At 40.2% G+C, this 24564-nt stretch overlaps 1 protein-coding gene across 1 annotated transcript; it reads left to right on the forward strand.

The window, feature by feature from the left end:
- The first annotated feature begins 488 nt into the window (after positions 1-488).
- On the forward strand, positions 489-24271 carry LOC119725774 (DNA-directed RNA polymerase III subunit RPC2-like). Its single transcript, XM_038197341.1, has 26 exons — positions 489-566; positions 4688-4777; positions 5349-5413; positions 5766-5942; positions 6812-7021; positions 7445-7526; positions 8555-8704; positions 9541-9657; positions 10273-10410; positions 11078-11239; positions 11881-11991; positions 12358-12447; positions 13279-13595; positions 14175-14348; positions 15883-16010; positions 16680-16765; positions 17398-17521; positions 17788-17946; positions 18430-18550; positions 19065-19208; positions 19419-19485; positions 19570-19675; positions 19974-20070; positions 21019-21156; positions 22052-22201; positions 23306-24271. Exons 1-26 carry the CDS (start codon positions 489-491, stop codon positions 23433-23435), a joined length of 3411 nt encoding a protein of 1136 aa, XP_038053269.1. The 3' UTR covers positions 23436-24271.
- Positions 24272-24564: the final 293 nt, after the last annotated feature.

Raw genomic sequence — 24564 nt, forward strand, 5'->3', positions numbered from 1 at the left:
AGGTGGTAATAAGACTAATTTGTGACGGCAGTGCTTGCAATTTAAATACCTAAATGTAGATGAATAAAAAAAAAATTAAAAAACTTTTAAAATTTGGTGAATAACTTGACCCATATTATGTCACCGAATCATTTCAGAGGCCAACAAACCAACTACCTTGCAAAATTATCAAAACGTGATCAGAAAAATCAACTAAAATAACTCAAATACTTAAAAATGCCTTTATGATTTTTAATATTTCCAACGCAGAATGTATGTTCCCTTTAATATTCAGCAAGGGTTAAAGTGAGGGGAAAATATCCTGCAGTCACAGCTGTAACGAAGCCGAGGTTACGAAACACCAAAAGTGGCACCGGTGATTGTGAAGAGCGCCATCTCGTGGTAGAATCTGTATTCGATAATCCAAGATGGCAGCCTACATGGGACGTCCACGCTAAACTGCAAGAAAAGTTACGACCACATTGTTTGGTTTTTCTGCAAGTGCCATCATGGGTGTAGATACTGAGAAGGAGCCAGCTGCTGATGCTGATGTTGCCAAACTGTCTGCACCAATTAAAACTGTCGAGGTACTGTTAAGTTAAACCTTTTAACTTGGTTTTTGACATTATTGACCCCCGGTCATGCCGGTGCCATTTTTGTGTTGTTATGATTTAGATTGTATTGCATCATCATGATGAATGACAAACAAGCAACGTTGTTTTAAGGCAGTGTATATTTTGCCGGAGACGGCAAACCTTTAGTAAACGTTAGTTTGCCGGATATGCACTGAACATGCGCAGTTACTGTTTTTTTGTACTTAAACATTTTCCGGTGAAAAGTTTTAGTCTGGCTCCATGCCAAAATTATCGTTGTTACCTCGTATTCACAAGATGGGATTCAGACCATTTTATAATTTCGGACTTTATTTCCCTTTTAAAAAAAATCCTCCAGAGCCACAAATCTGAAAAAGAAAATGTAATACTCTGCAAAAAATGTTTGAGACATGTTAAAATAATAAAAGAAGAATATTCTTATTTATTTGGGGATGAGAAAAAAAAACTTAAAAATTTGGTGCGATCGGAATCGAACGCGAGTCATCCCGCTTACTAGAGCCTTTGCTTAACCATTACACCAAACGTGCTACACGACATTTGGTGGGAATTTAATACATCTTATAATTCAGCCCTATTTTAAAGAGTACAGCGCCCTCTGTTGATATGGATTGCCGCCGGCAAACCCTTAGTAATCGTTAGTTTGCCGTCATTACCTCCGGCAAAATATCCACTATCTTGTTTTAAAACCTATGCTATGGGGGGCAGTGAGTTCGCCAAAGCTTAATACATTTTTTTCTTTAGTATTTTTCCAAAATTAACTGATCATCGATTCACAAATTAATTAGGCCTAAGCCTAGTACGAAGTAGTAGTATAAATAAGAAATGAGTGTACAGAAAATGTTTGTCCCCCCCAATTTTTTGTTGAAGACATGTCCAAGTTGAATAAAGTTTTGTACTGTGTGTTTGCTAACCCTAACAATTCCCAAATCCTCCAAAACCCTCTTCGCAAAACAGAGGATTTTGCATGCATGACTGAGGCTACGTGGAAAAATGTGTGGCTCATTTTGGAGGATGCACTGTGTTAGGGCTGAGTCAATTCAAATAATTGAATATTCGAATATTCGACCTTCCAATCGATCGAATATTCGAATATTCGGTTATTTGGCCATTCCAAATTCCCTCAAAAGCAAAAATATGCCATACATGTACATGTAGTCAACGTACGTGCGCACGTCAGCATGCCATGCATGATTTCTTCACAGGTAAGTCAGGTATTTGACAACAATCAGTTGTTCTTCAGTCGTCAGTAATTTAAAGATTAAAGGGAATATACAACATTTGCAAACATCGAAAAATAAAACTACCAAGTTTTTGCGAAATACCTTAATAGGATGTTGGTAAATGACAGTCTAAAGCATCCTGTAAAATCATGGCACCTGGTATACTGTCATTTTCAAGAAAAGTGGTATTTTTGTATCAATTTCCAACGCTGATCGGCCGATCAGCGTTGGAAACAACTGGCTTTTTTTTTCAAATACTGGCCCCAATTGACCATTGCACTTGTTTGCAATCGATTACAAACCTATGAACGGGTACGAGCCAGCTAGACTGGTTCCCTGACCTTACAATTCCCAAATGTATGTAAACTGCTCTGTTTCTTCTTATATGGAGTCAGGGAACCAGACTACAGGAAAATGATCGTTTTTCTTGGTTTTTATAGCATTTTCGAACCCAAAACCTCCAAAAAGTTAGTGTAACTATATTTGCTTTATATTTCAAACCCCCCAATTCCATCCATTTCTGAAAATTACAGCAAAAGCAAATGATGTATATTCCCTTTAACAATAACCAGAGAAGCTAGAGTGAAGGATTCCTTGTTTGCATGGGGGACGTATTAAGCCGTGATCCCCAAACACGGCGGGTGGCGTCAGCTATTGTGACTCTCCGACCCTTAACTCGCAAACAGGAACCGAGCATATCTATTACTGGAAGCTTCTTGAAGTCTACAAAACGGTGTACTTCCTAGTCACAGTATTGAGGATGAAAAAAATCACTTTTATAATAATAACTCGCACTTTTGTCACCAAGAATTGAGGAAATGATTTTATATCATTTTAAATAACTTATTCTCAACAACCAAAAACTCCAAGAAAAAAACCTATGATATTTAATGTCTTTATTCAATGAAATATGGGTCTTTGAATTGTAAATGCATATTTAAGTTTATGCAAATAATGGGCGTGGGCGCGGCATACACACGCCCCAGCTTGACATGTGCAAAGCAGTATTTCCTTGTTTGCCCACAGGGGATGTATTATAAGCTGTGTACCCAAAACATGAAGGGTGACATTTCAGCAAAAAAAAAAAAATTGCCGGCCGAGCTCCGGCGGGCGCATTGTTGGCGGGCTAATTAGGGCACAGGTGCGCTGACCCGGTTCTTTTGTCTGGCTAAGTGCGTGCTCTGTAGATAACTTTCTAACAAATAGGCCACTAAAAGGTTTGGATATTCCAACTTGCAACATTTTGATACATTTTGTCTAGCTGTGGTTTTCTATGCTGGGAATCAGGGGTACGGTGCGGTGAGTTGACCGCAAAGTCTGTCTGGCGAAATAAATGAGAGCTCTTTTGAGTTTGAAATCCTCTCTGTTGTCTGCCCTTTTTCTTGCGTTTTGCTCGACTTGGAGGAAATAAGCCAGAGGTTCCCGCTATTATTACTGAAAGTATAATTGCTGAACTAGTTTTTGAAGTGTTTATGTATGTTTTATTTGTGCAAATATTGGGTGCAATTAGCAGACTAACCCAGCGAACAAAGCTGACAGACAGCGAACGAAAATGTGTTCGATAAAAGGGTGCTCTGATCAGTTGAGAGAACTAGATTATTTTGTACATGTACATGTATACGGAGGCATTGAGGCGAACATCGAACAGCCATAATAAATTTACCCCTAAAAGTAAACAAGAAATTCTTTTAGAAAAATCCCAGAGTCCGTAACGTAAATTAACCAAGGTTTTCAAAACGTTTTAAAGTAATGTTGGGGTTCATGACAAGTTTTCTACACCGCCACGTGCTGTGGGCAGCATACTGCGTGCAAGGCGATTCCCTATAACCACGTGCATTCGACACGATTGAACAGGCGATGGAAAACTTTGGGGGGAATTGGCTTCGCTGTATCAGTGTAAATATGTACCGCTTCTTGTGCGACCCTGTGCGAGCAGTACGTCCTCAAAATAAGTACATGAAAACGGAAAATACAAAGGCCCACACAGAGAAAAGAAATCAAGTTCTTTGCATGAGATTGCAGAGGTCTTCTACATCGATGTTGGCATGCCATTTTCGCGATGTCAATAGCCGATCCAGTAAGCCCCTCCCACTGCGCACGTGGGCAAATTAACACGTGCTCCTCTCCAATGCCGCGCTGCATTTTCCTATGCTGCACACATGTACATGTACATGTACATGTAACACCAACGCGCGGGGAAACTTGCCAGGATCGCATCGGGGAAAACAGCGGCAGTTTTCTTTTGAAAGTAGGGATTGTAAGTAGGACAACAACAAACAAAAATACGGACAACGGAAACGTTACTACTCATGCTAGAAGTTTGATATGAAAAGGTGTCAGGAAGTGTTTTGTGAAGACATGAAAGACAAAATGTCTTGTTTATCTTGTCGGAAGCATCAGCGATTGGTGTTGCAGTCCGGCGTTAAAAAAATGGGTTGGCTTTACTGCAAGCACTCCCAAAGCAGAAGTAATATATGTATGGCATTATTGCTTGGCATATATACAAGCTACTTTTATGTTTTTTTTGGCAGCAACTTGAAACTTAACTTTGAGAATACACTTTTGTTGTTAAAAAAAAAGTTTTTTCCACCTTTTTATTTCATTGCATATCACCACCGAATATTCTTATTCGAAAATAAATATTCGAATATTCGATTATCGATCGAATAACCGAATATTCGAATATTCGGCACAGCCCTACACTGTGTCAATCAATATCTTAGGCGGGACCTTAATTGTGTTGTTTATGCTCAGCCGTGCATAAATTCAGGGCTGGATCATTATACTTGAAGTCGTCCGCACTGCTCCAGGATGTCACTGGCTCTGCTTCAGGGAGTTTTGATCATGATTAATTATTTTTGTGTTCTCTTATAGGAAAAATGGAAACTCCTTCCTGCGTTTCTGAAGGTGCGAGGTTTGGTCAGACAGCATATAGATTCCTTCAACTACTTCATCAATGTTGAGGTAATCTCCTTAAGGCCAAAAAAAAAAAGTCTCCGGTTTCTGGTATGCGCGCGCGTCGCCGTAGCCATGAGCGTCGGCAAAATGAAAAAGTTTTTTTTTCAATGAAAGATGATGTCTCAAAACCGCCAAACTCACTGGTTTGACTGGAATCCTGCTGCTGCACAATTTTAACAGGTTTTTAGAAGGGGTTATGATCGAGAATAAGCTTTATGTGGCCTCTCTGGTCTCCCATAATATTTAGTCGGGCACCATTTGCAGTCATCAGCCGACATTTGAAGCAAAAAAAACAGGTAAAAAAAAAAAAAAAGCCATGTCGCCGCACCACTTTTTGGGCAAGCTCCATACTAGAAACCGGAGACTTTTTTTTTTTTAACTTGAACACGTGACAACTTTGAAGCACAATGAGTATCTTATCACTACATAACTAAACAACAGAAATTTGTGTAATTGTAAGTGTAATTTGTGTTTAGAATTATGGCTCATATTTCTACGTAGGTCTTTTATATTAAGATGTTGAATTGAATTATTAAAATGCGTTGCCACAAACCAACTTTTTTTTTTATATTTCTAGATCAAGAAGATTATGTTGGCCAATGAGAAGGTTATGAGTGACGCCGATCCCAATTTCTACATGAAGTAAGTGCACTTTCTATCCATTCAAAAAATCATGCAAAAAAACATCAATCTGTTTCACAATCCTCTATTGTGAAGGGAAAGGATTGCTGGATTTGTACAGAATCTTTCACATTATCCATACTCCTGCGTGGAAAGAGGGAATTGTAGTGAAGTGTCTTGCCCAAGAACACAAGCACCATGTTCCCCTGTCAGCTTGGGAATCCATGTGCTATGGGTAAAGTGTCTTGCCCAAGAACACAAGCACCATGTTGCTGTCAGGGTTCAAACTGATACACCGTTGCACGTGTTGAACACTGTAACCATTGGACCACGATGATCTACATTTATCAACTTTCCGATTTTTTATTTCAAGGTATCTCAACATTTATGTCGGAACGCCAGATGTTGAGGAGAGTTTCAACATCACTAAGCCGATATCTCCTCATGAATGCCGTCTGCGAGATATGACCTACTCCGCACCCATCACAGTAGATGTGGAATACACTAGAGGATCACAGAGAGTCATAAGAAACAATTTACCTATTGGAAGGTATGTGGAATTCCTTCACAAGCCAATCACAAGCCTTTTACAAGTCTATCATAAGTCTATCACAAAGTGATCACAAGTCTATCACAAGTCCATCACAAGTCCAACACAAGTCTATCACTAGTCAATCACAAGCCCATCGCAAGTCTATCACAAGTCCATCACAAGTCTATCACAGAGTGGTCACAAGTCCATCAAAAGTCCATTACAAGTCATTTACAAGTCAATCACAAGCCTATCACAAGTCAATCACAAGTCAATCACAAGTCCATCACAAGTCAATCACAAGTCCATCACAAGTCCATCACAATCTATTACAAGTCCATTTTAAGTCCATCACAAGTCCATCACAAGTCCATCACAAGTCCATCACAAGTCAATCACAAGTCCATCACAAGTCCATCACAATCCATTACAAGTCTATTTTAAGTCCATCACAAGTCTATCACAAGTCCTAACAAGTCAATCACAAGCCTATCACAAGTCAATCACAAGTCAATCACAAGTCAATCACAAGTCCTAACAAGTCAATCACAAGCCTATCACAAGTCAATCACAAGTCTATCACAAGTCATCACAAGTTCACCACAAGTCCATCACAAGTCATCACAAGTCCATCACAAGTCCATCACAAGTCTATCACAAGTCTATCACAAGTCTATCACAAGTCCATCACAAGTCCATCACAAGTCATCACAAGTCCATCACAAGTCCATCACAAGTCCATTCAAAATTGTGATTGACTTGTGTGGACTTTTTATGGACTTGTTATGACTTTATGGGACTTGTGATGGACTTGTGATAGAATCAAATCGAAACTGGTTTGGTAAAACCCCATAATTTAATGTGATTGTGATTATTCTGTGTCATAGGATGCCAATCATGTTGAGAAGTTCCAACTGCGTCTTGAATGGGAAGAGCCCCGCTGAGCTAGCAAAACTCAACGAATGCCCCCTAGACCCAGGGGGCTACTTCATCTGTAAAGGCGTGGAGAAAGTCATCTTGATCCAGGAACAACTGTCCAAGAATAGAATGATAGTAGAGTCCAGCAAGAAAGGTGGTGTCACATGCAATGTTACCAGGTATGTTCATCCTAACCCTAACTCTACCTCTAACCTTGGGGTATTTTGGCTAGATACCCTGCCAAACGCAGCAACATGCAACATTTGTCTAAGTGACAAGCCTGCCCAGTGCAGCAAGATCCATCAGGTCAAAAGTCTCAAGGCCAAACTGCCTCAGAGTCTGTGCTCACCGCATGCAGCAGGACACAACTGTGTCCTTGTTCAATGGGACTAGCTCTTGTTGTCTCAGAATTGGCTGTTTATGCACTGGTGTAGCAAGGTCCCACAGACTTTTACACCTGATGCACTGTGTTGCACCTGCCAGGGTTTTGGGGTAATGCAAAGTTTTGGCATTTTTTCAAGCAATATTGACATTGATTTTTTTTATCGATGACCTCAAGCTAACAGAATTCAAGCTTCATGTATGTCTTCATTTTTTCTTAGTTCAACTCATGAGAAGAAGAGTCGAACCAACGTCATCCTCAAGAAAGGACGTCACTTCCTCAAACACAACACCATGTCAGAGGTGGGCAAATGACATAGGCTTTGGATTTCTCTGCACGAGAAGCGAAGAGAATTGATTCCAAAATAAATATTGGAAAGCTGAGTCCACTTTTTTTGGGGGGGGGGGGGGGAATTGAGTCTCATAAATGGCTTTAATCTAGTTCCATAACAGTCAGAGAGTAAGCAATCTAATGTGCCCTCACAGGTACTCATTTGTACTCCTGGGTGGAAAGAGGCAATTGTAGTGTCTTACCTAAGAACACAAGCATTGAAGAGAATTGAACCAATCCTTTCAGGAATTGAACCCACGTGCCTTGGGTAAAGTGTCTTGCCCAAGAACACAAGCACCATTTCAACTTATTAGGGTTTGTACCCATATACCATGGGTAAAGTGTCTTGCCCAAGAACACAAGCACCATGTTCCCCTGTCAGGGTTTGAACCCATGTGCCATGGGTAAAGCGTCTTGCCCAAGAACACAAGCACAATGTTCCCTTGTCAGGGTTTGAACCCATGTGCCGTGGGTAAAGTGTCTTGCCCAAGAACACAAGCACCATGTTCCCTGTCAGGGTTTGAACCCATGTGCCGTGGGTAAAGTGTCTTGCCCAAGAACACAAGCACCATGTTCCCTGTCAGGGTTTGAACCCATGTGCCACGGGTAAAGTGTCTTGCCCAAGAACACAAGCACCATGTTCCCTGTCAGGGTTTGAACCCATGTGCCGTGGGTAAAGTGTCTTGCCCAAGAACACAAGCACAATGTTCCCCTGTCGGGGTTTGAACCCATGTGCCATGGGTACAGTGTCTTGCCCAAGAACACAAGCACCATATCCCCCTTTCAGGGTTTGAACCCATGCGGCGTGGGTAAAGCGTCTTGCCCAAGAGCTCAAGCTCCATGCTCCCAGGCAGGGATCGAAACCACAAACAAGCGCACACGATTCAGACACCGCGATTGTACATTGGTTCAAAGCCTGCCAATGAGCATTGGGCTTGTGTTCTTGGGCAAGACACTTTACCACAACACATGTGAACGGATTTTCCTTGTCGTTTAACAGGACATCCCTATTGTGGCAGTCTTCAAAGCCATGGGTATGGAAAGCGATCAAGAGATCGTCCAAGTCATCGGAGTTGAGGAGAACACGATGGCAGTATTCGCACCCAACTTGGAAGAGTGTCATAGACTACAGATATACACACAGACGCAGGTAAATGATTCGTGGCGTTTTTGAACACTGGTTGGTTCCAAAAACCCATGGACCATGTCACAACAGACAATCGTTTTTTTATATCGTGGTATATCAGAGGACTAGAATCCTCATTGTATCCCACTGACTGACTGTAGTTTGTGAAAGACAGCCGGGCAGTGCTATTGTATAGGATTACCCTATGACAAAATACGGCCAACTGTGCACACCACATGCGTGAAAGTACCAACAGTGAATAGCCATTCTGAATCAGTACGGGCGATTCCCAATACAGTGCGCCACCAAGAGTTTGCCACGGAGAGTCCATTTTCAACTTGACTGTCGCCAAAAACATGGCCGACTTGCCACCGTTTGAACAAATGTCAGATAACTAGAGGAAATTTTTGATGGATTGGGGCATACCACTAGCATTCTGCCATCTCAAAAAAACAAACCACCAGTTCGATAAAAAAAAAAATCATATTCGAATCAAATGCTTACGAAACTACTGACCGGACAAACTTACAATTTTAAGCGTCCTTGCGCCACAGCGAATTTGTCGACCGTCTCCCACAATGCGCTGCGAAAAAAGGACTCTCCGTGGCAAACTCTTGGCGCACTGTATTGGGAATCACCTACATTGAATAGAAATTCATGACTACATATATAAGAAAAGATTGTAACAACTAATCCAGGAAATGTCAATTTTTTTATCATTAGAAACCGTGTAGCGTTGAGTCCATGCTTGAACTGTACACGTCTGCATTGGACTAACTCAGCTCCCTAATATAAAAGTTTCCTAAAAATGTGGTAGTGAATTTAACGTTCATTGTGAAGTGTCTTTATTTTTTTTACAGGCCCTGAAGTATATCGGAAGTAAAGTGAGACAAAAGCGCATGTGGGGCGGAGCAAAACGGAGCAAAATTGACGAAGCGAGGGAGATTTTAGCAACCACAGTACTAGCCCATGTACCCGTAAGTACCATATCTACGAGCTTGGTTGGCAAAAAACTTTCCAGAAATCAGCCACACGCATGTTACAGCACGTGGCCTTCGTGGGCCACGCATATATTTATTTGAATAATGCATGGAAAATCTATGCATTATTTAACGAATATCATCATAAAGAACTTTTAAAAGTGTGTCCACGGGCACACATTTTTTATTACACCACCTTCAATTGTCGTTTCTTTAGAATGGTCCCATCAGTATCATCAAATTTTTAAAAACTGTGTCCGCGGGCACACTTTTTATATAACTCCACCTTCTACTGTCGTTTCTTTCGAATGTTACCATCAATATATAAAATTTTAAAAAGTGTGTCCGCGGGCACACCTTTTAAAAAAAACACCTTCAATTGTCGTTTCTTTCAAATAATACCATCAATATCAAATTTTTAAAAAGTGTGTCCACAGCCACACTTTTTTTTATAACACCACCTTCAGTTGTCGTTTCTTTCAAACGATGCCATCAATATCAAATTTTTAAAAAGTGTGTCCAAGGGCACACTTTTTTTTTACAAGTGTTTGGACATGTACCTTTAAATTCAACAAATCTGATGTAATGTTCCCTTTTTGCTGAACGTTGTAGGTCGTTCAATTCAACTTCAAACCTAAATGCATTTATCTGGCGTTGATGGTTCGTCGTGTGATCCAGGCCCAGGGAGATGCGGTCAAAGTCGACGATAGAGATTACTATGGCAACAAGAGACTTGAATTGGCCGGGCAGGTACGTCGACTTTTTGCTGGTCCCAGAGGGCCAGCCTATTGTATTTGTTGTACCTCTATGACTCACTGTCACTTGTGAGTCGGGCAGTGCTATTGTATAGGATTACCTGTAATAGCAATGAATGGGCTAAATCTGGCCATTGTGTGGAAAGATGCATGCAAAGACTTCCAGAAAATAGCCATTCTGAATCAATTGAGTAGAATTGTATGCACTCTGGGACCAGCTTTACTAGACTTGCCTTGCCTTGTTAAAGTTTAAAATGAAATTGACTGGAGCGGGGTTTGAACCTGTGACCTCCGGATTGCCGTTCCGGTGCTCTACCAACTGAGCTATCAGCCCTATGTTGGCGGTTCCCCATTTTGTCAATGTCTTTGTTCAAGGGGCGCTAGTCAGAAGCCATCAACCCATACCAGTATTTGCCATGTAGCCAGGGATCATGCCCAAAGTCACGATGCTAGCAACATTAGCAATGCTGCAAACCTAGGAAATAGCAAACGGGGATCACTCAAAGAGGATACAGCTTCATGGTTTATATAAAAATTTAAATTTCTCTCCTTTTATTTGCATTCTTAGGAATTTGAGGTTTATGTATTTGGTGTCATTTTTAAATTTGTGGATATTGATATCATAAATGAGAAATGTTTATGAAGATGTTATTTGTTTTTAGTTGATAGCACTGCTCTTCGAAGATTTGTTCAAGAAATTCAACAGTGAGTTGAAGAAGATCGCTGACCAGACGATTCCCAAACCTCGAGCTGCGCAGTTTGACATCGTCAAGCATATGAGACAGGATCAGATCACCAATGGCTTGATTACGGCTATATCAACGGTGAGATCATCATAAAACTAGTTAACAAATCAATAACCCTAGTTAGCCCACCATTAATCCCAGATAACCCGTCACTTAATCTAGTGAGCCCATCACTAACCCTAGTTAAAACATTGCTAACCCTAGTTAACCCATCACTAACCCCTAGTGAAATATACCCCCGGTATGAGACAGGATCAGATTTACCAATGACCTGATTACAGCTATATCAACTGTGAGATTATTGGTCATATAAACTACTTAACCCATCACTAACCCTAGTTAACCCCTCACAAACCCTAGTTAACAATCACTAATCCTAATCAAACATATGAGACAGGATCCGATTACCAATTGGCCTGATAAACACTACATCAAACAGTGAGATTATCAGTCATAGAAACTACATTTCGTCGCGTCAGTACAACAAGGTCATAACTCCATTCTGCAACATAGTCGTATCTCACGCGAATACGCTCCGTGCAACAAAGTCATATCTTGACGTCCATTGACTTTGTGTGCACATCCTTGTTATTTTACATGAGATACGACCTTTTGACATTCTAAAACTTGTGTTTCACGTCCGGCCCATTTTAGGAAATATTACCTTGTTGCACAGACACGATGATGTATAAAAATAATTGTATTAAAATGTTTTTCAGGGTAACTGGTCAGTCAAGCGTTTCAAGATGGATCGTGCTGGAGTGACTCAAGTACTGTCCAGATTATCCTACATCTCATGTCTGGGAATGATGACAAGAATATCAAGCCAGGTAGGCTTATAGATGCATTGTGATGGACTTGTGATTGACTTGTGATGGACTTGTGATTGACTTGTGATGGACTTGTGATGGACTTGTGATTGACTTGTGATTGACTTGTGATGGACTTGTGATGGACTTGTGATTGACTTGTGATTGACTTTTGATTGTGATGGACTTGTGATGGACTTGTGATGGACTTGTGATTGTCTTGTGATTGACTTGTGATTGACTTGTGATTGACTTGTGATTGACTTGTGATTGACTTGTGATTGACTTGTGATTGTCTTGTGATGGACTTTCGATGGACTTGTGATTGACTTGTGATTGACTTAATGAACTACATTACATCTCTATATTTGTTGTATTTCAACACAGTTTGAAAAGACCAGGAAAGTGAGCGGTCCACGGTCCTTGCAACCATCACAGTGGGGCATGTTGTGTCCATCGGACACGCCAGAAGGAGAGGTCAGTTTCAGGATCATTTGCTCTTTGTGGGTTTTTGGTTCATTTTGAAGCAACAAAAATTGCTCAAAATCTTAAGTAGGGTACAAACAACTAACATGTTGAAGTTTCAGCTCAGTGGATACTATACATTTTGAGAAAACAGAGAAAAAAATATGCAAAATTTGTTGGGGTCGGTAACTAGATTCTGTAGGCATCGCAAAAGTGTGCCAGTGGACAAACTTTTTAAAACCACTTCCAAGATTGTTATCTTTCAAATGATATTACATTTCAGTTGAAATAGTTTCACTGGGTAATTTGATACCAGTCTAGTTATTTTATCTTCACTTTTAGCAAGATTTCTGTCAATTAACCCTCCTGCTGTTTAAAAGGTCACTTCCTTCCACTTCCCCTGGTGTACTTGTAACAAACCAATGGGTCACTTGAACAATATTGACCCAAGTAACAGCATGGCTCAGAATGCATGTTTGCATAGGAGGGTTTTAAATTAAATTTGTAGGTACTTGGTGAAAATTGCAAAAGGTCCTACTGTACACTTGGGCATTTCCAGCGGTGTGAATGGAATTGTACTGTCCGTGACAGAGCCAATTAACCATGATATCTCATTAATGATTCAGAGAAATGATCCAAAACTCCTAGTCTGTAATCTCCTTGACCATTACTAGATGATGGATGTATAGATTTGAAAAAAATTCAGGTTGATTCACTGAGCTCTTAAAAGATCTATCCCAGACATTTAATAATGTTGGAATTGCCCACTTTTGTCCTACATGCCTTCAAGAAAGTATAGCATTTTAGGACAAACGAAATAGGAAGATTTTTGTTTATTTTCAGGCATGTGGACTTGTGAAAAATCTTGCCCTAATGACGCACATCACCACAGACATGGAAGAGCAACCCATCGTCCAGTTAGCTTTCAACCTCGGCGTCGAAGACATCAGTCTATTGTCAGGCGAAGAGCTGAGTTCTCCATACACCTACCTGGTTTTCTTGAATGGAAACATCCTCGGAGTCATCTGTGATCACAAGAAGTTGGTTCGGACGTTCCGCATGATGCGGCGCGCCGGTTACGTCAACGAGTTTGTTTCCATCTTTGCAAATCATTCGCAACGGACAGTCTACATCGCGTCAGACGGCGGCCGCGTTTGCAGGTGAATTGTCAGCTTTTTTATTCTATTAGCCCTAACCCCCGTCAGGTTCTCTTCAGGTACCATGCTGAATGCAACCCAGCTGAAATGAGAACCATGCTAAATGTGACATAATCCAACACATCTAAAATGAGAATCTTGCTTATTGCAACAAAATGCAGCACAGCTAAAATGAGAACCCTTTTAAATGCAACAACATGCAACACAGCTGAAACGAGAACCCTGCTAAATACAACAACATGCAACGTAGCTGAAATGAGAACCCTGTTAAATATAACTACATATGCAACCCAGCTGAAATGAGAACCCTGATAAATGCAACAACATGCAACGTAGCTGAAATGAGAACCCTGTTAAATATAACTACATATGCAACCCAGCTGAAATGAGAACCCTGATAAATGCAACAAAATGCAACACATCTGAATTGAGAACCCTGCTAAATACAACACAGCTGAAATGCGAACCCTGATAAATGCAACAACATGCAATACAATAAAATGAGAACCCATCTCTGTGTATTTGAAGTTTTTTAAAAGGTTTTTCTTGTAAAAAGTTTATTTGACGATGTTTTCCACACAGACCGTACATCATAGTTCAGAATGCTCGGCCCAAAGTGACCAACCAACACATGCAAGAACTGAATCAAGGAATCCGCAGCTTTGAAGATTTCCTTGGAGATGGACTGGTGGAGTATCTGGATGTAAACGAAGAAAACGACTGTCAGATAGCGCTGTATGAATCCTTCATCACCAGGTTAGTGCTTTGGTTACTGAGTAGTTAGTGGTTTGGTTAATAGTTTAGTAGTTAGTGGTTTGGGTTAGATAGAAGATTTCCTTGGAGATGGACTGGTGGAGTATCTCGTTGTTAACGAAGAAAACGACTGTCGGATAGCGCTGTACGAATCCTTCATAACCAGGTTAGTGCTTTGGTTACTGAGTAGTTAGTGGTGTGGTTAATAGTTTAGTAGTTAGTGGTTTGGGTTAGATAGAAGATTTCCTTGTAGATGGACTGGTGGAGTATCTCGATGTAAACGAAGAAAACGACTGTCGGATAGCGCTGTACGAATCCTTCATTACCAGGTTAGTGCTTTGGTTACTGGGTAGTTAGTGGTTTGGTTAATAGTGTAATAGTTAGTGGTTTGGATTAGATAGAAAATTTCATTGGAGATGGACTGGTGGAGTATCTCAATGTAAACGAAGAAAACGACTGTCAGATAGCACTGTACGAATCCTTCATAACCAGGTTAGTGCTTTGGTTACTGAGTAGTTAGTGGTTTGGTTAATAGTAGTTAGTGGTTTGGTTAATAGTTTAGTAGTTAGTGGTTTGGGTTAAATAGAAGATTTCCTTGGAGATGGACTGGTAGAGTATCTCGATGTAAACGAAGAAAACGACTGTCAGATAGCGCTGTATGAATCCTTCATAACCAGGTTAGTGCTTTGGTTACTGAGTAGTTAGTGGTTTGGTTAATAGTAGTTAGTGGTTTGGTTAATAGTGTAATAGTTAGTGGTTTGGATTAGATAGAAAATTTCATTGGAGATGGACTGGTGGAGTATCTCAATGTATATGAAGAAAACAACTGTCGGATAGAGCTGTATGAATCCTTCATAACCAGGTTAGTATTAAGACCATTTCAGTCGGTCTTTTTTTGTCTTTGTTAAGGCTCGTACCCAGAAGGGGTTCGTGGAGTCTGATGTTTAGAATTATATAACCAACATACAGATCCTTGTCATTTGATTGGTGGAACCTACATCATGTGATATTCGTTATTGCTCCCATTCACGCCGGGGCTCAAAAAGTCCCATTTGCCCATGGGGAATGGGAAATACTATTCAACAGTTAGGATCATTCTTGTTCCATGACACGGTTTTGTGTGCAAATGCATACTGGTGAGCGCGTTCAGCGTTGCGCGTAGCGCGTATTGTTCCAAAGAGCCAGCGCTACAGAGTTGGGTTTAAACATTTTCGTGAAGGGGTGGTTTGGAAGAGAGAAATACATTTTCCACCAATTTTGTTTTGAAATAAAAGTTCAAACAATATCAAATGACAAAGATCTATGTCAGTTATATTAAACAAATATTGAGTGGCTTTAAATTGTGAAATGGGAGGAATATTATGGCTCTGTAAAATCTGGACTTTTTTAGTTTATTCGGCTTCGCCTAGTGAAATGGAAAAGTCCAGATTTTACCTTTCGATAATATTTCTCCAAATTCACTCCGAGCCACTCAATAGTTGTATACTAATACCCACTAATGTAGTGTTTGATCGTTTTTCTGTTGTATTTTTCACAGTGAGACGACCCATTTAGAGATCGAACCGTTTACCATCCTGGGTGTGTGCGCTGGGCTCATCCCCTACCCACACCACAACCAGTCACCCAGAAACACGTACCAATGTGCCATGGGCAAGCAGGCAATGGGTAAGTCACATGACTTCAGAAGTCACATGACCCTCAGAACGGCGTTCCGGAGTCGCGCCAAACCAAATTATTTGCGAAGATTTGGAATGGGTAGATGAAAAGTTACGGCCACTTCATACTGAAATAAGTGAAGTCACACAGCAAGTACACGCAGTCTTGTTTTACTATACTCTCGAGGACAAGGCTTTGTGTTTTCCTTTGTCCCTATAATATAACACTCTCCCATAGACTAAGCACACACGCACTAATGATCAAGGACCGTTGCCAACAAAAGACGAACACTCGAGGACAACAAATAATCTGTTGTTCTCCCTTTGTCTGCCTGTCTGTCTGTCTTCGGGGTGTTTGTAGTACATGTACATTTATCTTTGAGTAATCTTAAATCCTCGATCCTGATTTGTCGATCCATGGCAACAAGCCGTGCTACATATAACCATGTAACACGGCCACGGTCCATACCGCACTCCATGCATTGGGCTATTTTAAGATGTGCGCGCCATTCCGTACAAACACGCATAGGATAACTGCTAAAAAGTTTTTAGTGCGTCAAGTTGCTTGAAGATAAATTCATTATCGCGCTCGTGCTCGTAGCACACGGAATAATGTAGTTCGTCTGTGTCCCACTTACCACGAGGCCTTCATTGTCAAGTTTCTTTTAATTTGTGATAGGAACCATCGCCTACAACCAGCGGAATCGCATCGACACCCTGATGTACCTACTGGCATATCCACAAGCGCCTCTCGTCAAATCAAGGGTATATTTGCAAATTTGTTAATACATTTTGTACCCCTCAAGAAGTTTTGTACATTTTTGCAACCGTGAGATGTTCTGCCAAAATGAGACAGAACTGGGCAGAGGTCGAAATGAGGGTTTGCGGATATTAGGAAAAGGAAATGTCCTATTCAATTGGACATTCCGTTGACAAGTTATGGCTGTTTAAAGTTCGCATTTATTGACATGTCATAAATAGTGAAATACTGAGAAAAAGCCTTTAAAGTTATGACTGTCTTGTAGTCGTTAAAATGAAAGATGCCAATTGTCTTTCCTTTAAAAACAGTTTTAACCCATAATTTTATATTTTATTTTTTTAAAATAAGTGTAGTAGACATATTAACGATTACAAATATTAATATATATACATCAGCGGGCTCTGCAGTCATTCTCAAAATGCTCTCAATAATTTAAAAGTTGAAAAAAAATTGACTGGAGTGGGGTTTGAACCTGGGACCTCCGGATTGCCATTTGCAGTGCTCTACCAACTGAGCTATCCAGCCCTATGTTGGTGGTTCCTTTTTTTTCAATGTCTTATTCAAGGGCGCTAGTCAGAAGCCATGAATGTAATCGTAAAATTAATAATGATTTTATTTGTGCTGTTTTTTTTTTCAGACGATCGATCTGATCGGCTTCGATAAAATCCCAGCCGGCCAGAACGCAATTATAGCCGTAATGAGCTACAGCGGTTATGATATTGAGGACGCACTCATCTTGAACAAAGCATCCGTAGATAGAGGTACTTATTCATTTATTTTTTGGAGCATCAAATTTGTGGTCTGCGGGTAATTCTGCAGGTTGTGGGTTTGAGTCCAGCCTGGGGTCATGGTGCGTGTGCCCTTGGGCAAGGCACTTTGTCACTCATTGCTTCTCTATCCAGGAGTAAATGGGTACCTGTGAGGGCAGAGATGGTTATTGTGATTGACTTTTGTGTCGAAATGGCTGCATCGAGCTGTATACTCCCCAGAGAGCTGAGATTGTCTATGAATGGTTTCATTTTTGCAGGTGTCGGACGTTGTCTGGTATATCGCAATCAGAAGTGCACACTGAAACGCTACGCCAATCAGACATATGATCGTATGATGGGTCCGATGCTAGACGCAGCTACTAAGAAACCAATATGGAGACATGAAGTGCTGGACTTGGATGGCATATGTGCGCCAGGTATGTACAATAAAAATAGATGTATGATACCAAGTGTGAAATTCTTCGACTTGCTGAAAAATATTAAAGAGTTGGTGACATTATTTTTACGCTGGACCATGTTTTGTCCAATTTTTCATTTTTCAGAAATATTGCAAATTGTGAGACATTCTTTTTTTGGTAAAAATATTTGTAAAGTGCAATTTTTTATAATATCAAAATTGTTCCATGCTTTTCCTGACAACTGAGGGCGCTGTTGCAATCACCTGCAGTCAAAGCATAGCTGCATCAAGTTAAATAAATAGTCACAGCCAGTCAATCCTGTTTATGTAGTTTGGGAGCTCTTAATTGTTGAAAACAGTCACTTGATTGATTTTGACTGAAAAAGGACAAATTTGCACAGAATGTATGTTTGCATGTTAGCTTAAAAAATTGTTGACTTGTTGACCATGTTATGATCCATAGTTGTAAATTTTTATTGATTTATTTTGTTCCGTATTTCAGGAGAGCGCGTGAAGAACAAGCAAGTCCTGTTGAATAAATCCATGCCGGTTGTCACCATGAACCCGTTGCCTAGTAACGCCACCGGTGAACAGCAAGCCGAGTACCGGGATGTGCCTATAACGTAAGGTTTTATTCATCATATGTTTTGTACAAATATGTTAATTTTGTTCTGTGTGTTCAGAAAGGGAATATAAACATTTGCAAACATCAAAAACAAAACTACCAAATTATTATGAAATATCTTACTGGACTGTTAGTGAATGACAGTCTAAAGCATCCTGTAAAATCATGGCACCTGGTGTGCTGACATTTTCAAGAAATTTGTATTTTTGTATCAATTTCCAATACTGGTCAGCTGACCAGTGTTAAAAAACGGGCTTTTTTCAAAGACTGCCCCAATTTACCATATTTAGTTAGTCTGCATTTTGTTTGCAATCGATTACACACCTTTGAAACGTATACAAGCAAGCTAGACTGGTTCCCTGACCTTACAATTCCCCGACGTCTATAAATTGCTCCGTTTCATCTTAAAGTAGGGTTTAACCCTGAAAATCTACCAATAATTTATATATGAACCATTTCTTAGTTCCGTCTGATTTTGCAAGATCACATTATGTAATTTATTTATTTTTCAGCTTCAAAGGTGCTCAGGATTCCTACATTGAGAAGGTTCTGATCACCTCAAATCCTGAAGAAGCTTTCTTGATCAAGGTGCTACTCAGACAGACCAGAATACCAGAGATTGGCGATAAATTCAGCAGTCGCCATGGACAGAAAGGGTAAGCCAACACTGATTTTTGGCAGGAACTTTTAATTTTGTGAATGCACACCAGGGACGTTGGTGTTTGTGCCCCTGGGCAAGACACTTGACTACAATTGCCTCTCTCCACTCAGGAGTACAAATGGGTACCTGTGAGGGTTGAGGACCGAATGTATGCTGATATCGTGGCCTGATGAACGAGGAATAATTGTATTTTTTTTCTCAACAGTGTATGTGGCTTGATCGTTCAGCAGGAAGATATGCCCTTCAATGATCTGGGAATGTGCCCTGATATCGTAAGTAAACACGTCTCACTTTTCAGCTTAACACTCAAAATCTTGGGTGATAATTTGCTCATGAATATGAATTTACTTCTGCAGATTATGAACCCTCACGGATTTCCGTCTCGGATGACTGTCGGCAAACTCATTGAGCTGCTGGCCGGCAAAGCGGGGCTCCTGAAAGGAAAGTTCCATTATGGAACGGGTAAGTTACACTCCTCTTTAATAAGTTGGAAGAAGGAAGCATGTGCAGATCCGGACCAGTTGCTTTCAGCTTTGTTCAACTTTTCCACCTAAGAGTTGCTGATAGACTGAGTGTGTGAATTGAATGTGATCAGGTGGGAGTTGAACTCACGACCTCCTGCTTACTAGCACAGATGTCTGACCAACGAAAGATTCACAGTTTTCACTGCAGTACAACTTCAGATTTTATACTCTTCTCCAACTTGCTAATGATCGTTAATAGTTTATGGATTTTGCATTTTGCACATTCTTTTTTGCAGCATTTGGCGGCGACAAAGTTGTCGACATCTCTCAGGATCTCATCAGTCATGGCTTCAACTATCTAGGCAAGGACTATGTCACGTCAGGCATCACAGGGTAAATTCTTTGGGCACTTATAGATCCATCGGATTTAAGACCCCCGTGTAACCCCTTTAGTTCTTATCTTCACCTGTCCACTCCGTTCACAAGTACCCCCTCACCGGCAAAGAAAGTACGGTTGGGGGTGTCCGACCGACGCCATCTTGCCTGACTGCAATTTTGTGCAGAGAAGCGCAAAGCGCGGCCACTGCGTGTAGTACAAATCCCAGCAGGACGCATCGCAGCTGCGACGCATCGTAGGGATAAGACGCGTTTTATAAAATCGGGTGCAGGTGTACGTGCGTCACACACAAGGAACAGTGCACGTCAACCAGCGAAATGTCCCGCCCATGGGACGTCGTTGCTAGGTGAAAGGGCGCCCTCTTTGGTTGGTGCACGGAGCCCATATGGAAGGATTTCTAATTTATTTTTAAAAAATGGAACCCATGGAAGTTATAGAGCGTTGTTTGGTGAACTACTTTGTTCCCTTAAGAAACATAAGAAAAGCAGCGCCCTCTATTGACATAGCCAGAAACAGTTTGCACAAAATGAGTGCAGGCTATGATACTTTTTTTTAAGTTATATCCCAGCTTTTGTCATTATTTCTCAACAGGATGCCAAAAATTCTTCATTACAGTTTTGTTCAATTAGAAATTATCAGGTTTTATGTTCGCAGGTTATTTATTTACTACATAAAAATTGATCGGTACATTAAACCCTAGATCGAAATAGTTTTGTGAACCTTATCTCAGGGTAACATTTTCAGTTCTGCTCCCACAATTTTTTGGGGGAAAAAAAATTATTTTAAAAAAGTTGGCCATTTAGTGAGGTGACTGTTGGTGACTAGCCTGCTTAAAAGGCATGGCAGTTCAACAGGATTGAATTTTGACTGTCTGTGACTTATCAAACCAAAGGAGGATTAATATATTCTTCTTTTTAACTTTTTGGGGGGTTTTCTTGTTGCAGAGAGCCATTGAGTGCCTACATCTACTTTGGTCCAGTGTACTACCAGAAACTCAAACACATGGTGCTGGACAAAATGCATGCCAGGGCCAAGGGACCTCGCGCTGTGCTGACGAGACAACCGACAGAAGGGCGATCTAGGTAAGCTCGTATCCGACAAAACTTGTGACCTGTTCTCGTAAAATGAGACGGTACTGGCACAGGCCGTATTGGAGAAAAATGCAAAAATCCAAATAGGGTTGATTTTATTTTTTAATTTTCAGATGTGTTGATAGTTGTAATCTTTGATATGTCTACTCAAAAAATTTTCAGAAATAATGTAAAAATTGCGGAATAAATATTTTTAAGGAACATTTTTGCATTTTTTGTTTGTGAGACTTACAAAACAGTTGAAACATTAAAGGCCTTTTTCTCGGTATTTTACTTTTTTGACGTGTTGATAAATGCGAACTTTTATAAACAGCCGTAACTTGTCAATGGAATGTCTGATTGAAGTACAACAAACAGTATTGTAAGGAGAATTTTATTCTCTTTCCTAATACCCACAAATCCTCATTTCGTCCTCTGCCCAGTTCTGTCTCATTTTGTTTTCATTTTATTTCAATCATCTAATTTTTAGCCACATGTCAACAAAAGACTGGCGCCGCATAAAATGGATTCAATTCACTGTGTGATTCACTGTGCAGTACCAGGTCCCAGACTAGCTTCAGAATAATACGCAAAGCGATCTTTTGCACCCAGGCATTTTGAAGAAAGTTTTGAAAAAAGTTGTGACTGGAATTAAGACTAGTGCTCCAACAGTTTGATTTTTGAGGACCAAGATTTTGTTCCCTGAAATTCCTTTGCGTGGGAATTTCATTAAAAAAAACACAGCAAATTTCAAAGGTATAGTTGTGTTAACATTTGCATTCTATATTTTGACAAACTTTCCAACTATTATCATTTCCTTGGTTATGCGAATTTCGAGCCCGAATGGGTTCTTACTCTTGAGCGTACCCCTTTAATCTTCCTCTCTGATTGATTTGATGCCATGCAGAGATGGTGGATTGCGACTTGGCGAGATGGAACGTGACTGTCTGATTGGCTACGGTGCTAGCATGCTGCTACTGGAGCGGCTGATGATCTCTAGCGATCAATTCCAAGTAGATGTGTGCGGAAAGTGTGGACTGCTAGGCTACTCAGGATGGTAAGTAGAAAAGTCCAGTCCCCATCCCACCCCCACCCCCAGCCCCCCTGCCCCACCCCCAGCCCAACCCTACCCCCAGCCTCACCCTCACCCTCTTCCCAACACCACCCCAACCCCATCCCCACCCCATGTGTTTGACTTGTGATTGACTTGTGATTGATCTGTGATTGATCTGTGATTGACCTGTGATTGACATGTGATTGACTTGTGATTGACTTGTGATGGACTTGTGATTGACTTGTGATTGACTTGTGATTGACTTGTGATTGACTTGTGATTGACTTGTGATTGACTTGTGATTGACTTGTGATTGACTTGTGATTGACGTGTGATTGACTTGGGATTGACTTGTGATTGACTTGTGATTGACTTGTGATTGACTTGTGATTGACGTGTGATTGACTTGTGATTGACTTGTGATTGACTTGTGATGACTTGTGATTGACTTGTGATTGACATGTGATTGACATGTTATTGACATGTGATTGACATGTGATTTACTTGTGATTGACTTGTGATGACTTGTGATTGACTTGTGATTGACTTGTGATTGACGTGTGATTGACTTGTGATTGACTTGTGATTGACTTGTGATTGACATGTGATTGACATGTGACTGACTTGTGATTAACTTGTGATTGACTTGTGATTGACGTGTGATTGACTTGTGATTGACTTGTGATTGACTTGTGATTGACATGTGATTGACATGTGACTGACTTGTGATTAACTTGTGATTGACTTGTGATTGACATGTGATTGACATGTGACTGACTTGTGATTAACTTGTGATTGACTTGTGATTGACATGTGATTGACATGTGACTGACTTGTGATTAACTTGTGATTGACATGTGATTGACTTGTGATTGACTTGTGATTAACTTGTGATTGACTTGTGATTAACTTGTGATTGACTTGTAACTGACTTGTGATTGACTTGTGATGACTTGTGATGACTTGTGATTAACTTGTGATTGACTTGTGATGCCTTGTGATTGACATTATGTGATTGACATGTGATGACTTGTGATGACTTGTGATGACTTTTGATTGGCTTATGACTAGCTTATGACGGTTGTTCTTTTCTTTATCTGTTTCCAGGTGTCATTACTGCAAGTCTTCAAGCAGCGTATCATCTCTACGCATCCCCTACGCCTGCAAACTCCTCTTCCAAGAAATGCAATCCATGAACATCGTGCCTCGCCTCAAACTCCAGAAATACACCGAATAACGCATGTAATGTATGATATGCAACGACCTTCCAAAACAATGCAGGTCATATCAATGGACTCTGTGCGAGAACTATAGAGGGCGCTTTTTGACCGATTTCAAGTCTTAATGGGAGGCCGCACAGCATGTGCGTAATGGTTCGCGCATAAGGGCACGAAATACGCACGACTTGTTTTGCCCTGAATTTGCACAATTTTTGTACGTCTTCGCATGAGTGTCAGGCGTCGTCAGCGATGTGTTCGAATGTCCCTCCAAGTGGTTTCCCCCAACTCTCCATTTTTAAACATTGAGGGGGTACTTTCACGTGCTCCATAAAAACACATAAACCTAAATCAGAGACTAACAAAATTCTATTATTTTTTTTATTCGTTTAGCAGTCTTTTTTGAGATAAACACAAATTGTAAACAATCTGAAATTACAGGTAAACAAGTAAAAAAGAAAAAATTCTCTTATTTCTTTGTTTTTCATACTTTTTTGGAGATAAAACACAAGTTGTATAAAATTTGAAAATACAAATAAACCTCAGAAAGAAAGAAATCTCACAAAATTCTCTGATTTGTTTATTTTTTTTTTATTTCTTTATTAAACACAAATTCTTTAAAATTCTATAAAAATAGAGTTAAAGTAAATCCGATGGCCTGTTGTCAATATCTTTTGTTGCGTTTTATCTTGAAAGGCCAACTGATAGTGTCCAAACCAAATTTACACATTTTCAGACGCATATTTCTTGGAATTGGAGATACATGTTAAAATTGTTTTACGAAAAATGTTCAAAAACCAGTTTGTCCTCATGCAAGTCTATGACATATGGTCAACACAATAGCACTGCACGCACACAGAACTGCAATAATTGTAATTAGGTCTACATGACTGACATAGACGTGGACAAACTAGTTTTTGACCACTTTTCTGTAAATAACAACTTCTTAACTTCAGCTTTATTTTCAACTCCATTTTCACCATATACTGTCGAGATCTTGTAGTTTAGGAATATCTAAAAAACAACTTCAACATATCTCCCCAATTTTGTGAAATCTGCTCTGAAAAAAATTTAACTTTTCGGGAAACACTTTGTATATTTGTTTCATGTATAAAAGTGCTGGTATGCAATAAGTTAAACTGTTCCAGT

Source organism: Patiria miniata, unplaced genomic scaffold (assembly GCF_015706575.1).
Source record: "Patiria miniata isolate m_02_andy unplaced genomic scaffold, ASM1570657v1 HiC_scaffold_19, whole genome shotgun sequence".
NCBI lineage: Eukaryota > Metazoa > Echinodermata > Asteroidea > Valvatida > Asterinidae > Patiria > Patiria miniata.

What these genes read in the sequence shown, in the direction of transcription:
- LOC119725774 (XM_038197341.1), top strand. Translation starts at nt 489, where the DNA reads ATGGGTGTAGATACTGAGAAGGAGCCAGCTGCTGATGCTGATGTTGCC. An exon ending in TGATTACGGCTATATCAACG is followed by an intron (nt 11,240 to 11,880) that starts GTGAGATCATCA and finishes AATGTTTTTCAG; the next exon opens with GGTAACTGGTCAGTCAAGCG. An exon ending in CCGACAGAAGGGCGATCTAG is followed by an intron (nt 21,157 to 22,051) that starts GTAAGCTCGTAT and finishes GATGCCATGCAG; the next exon opens with AGATGGTGGATTGCGACTTG.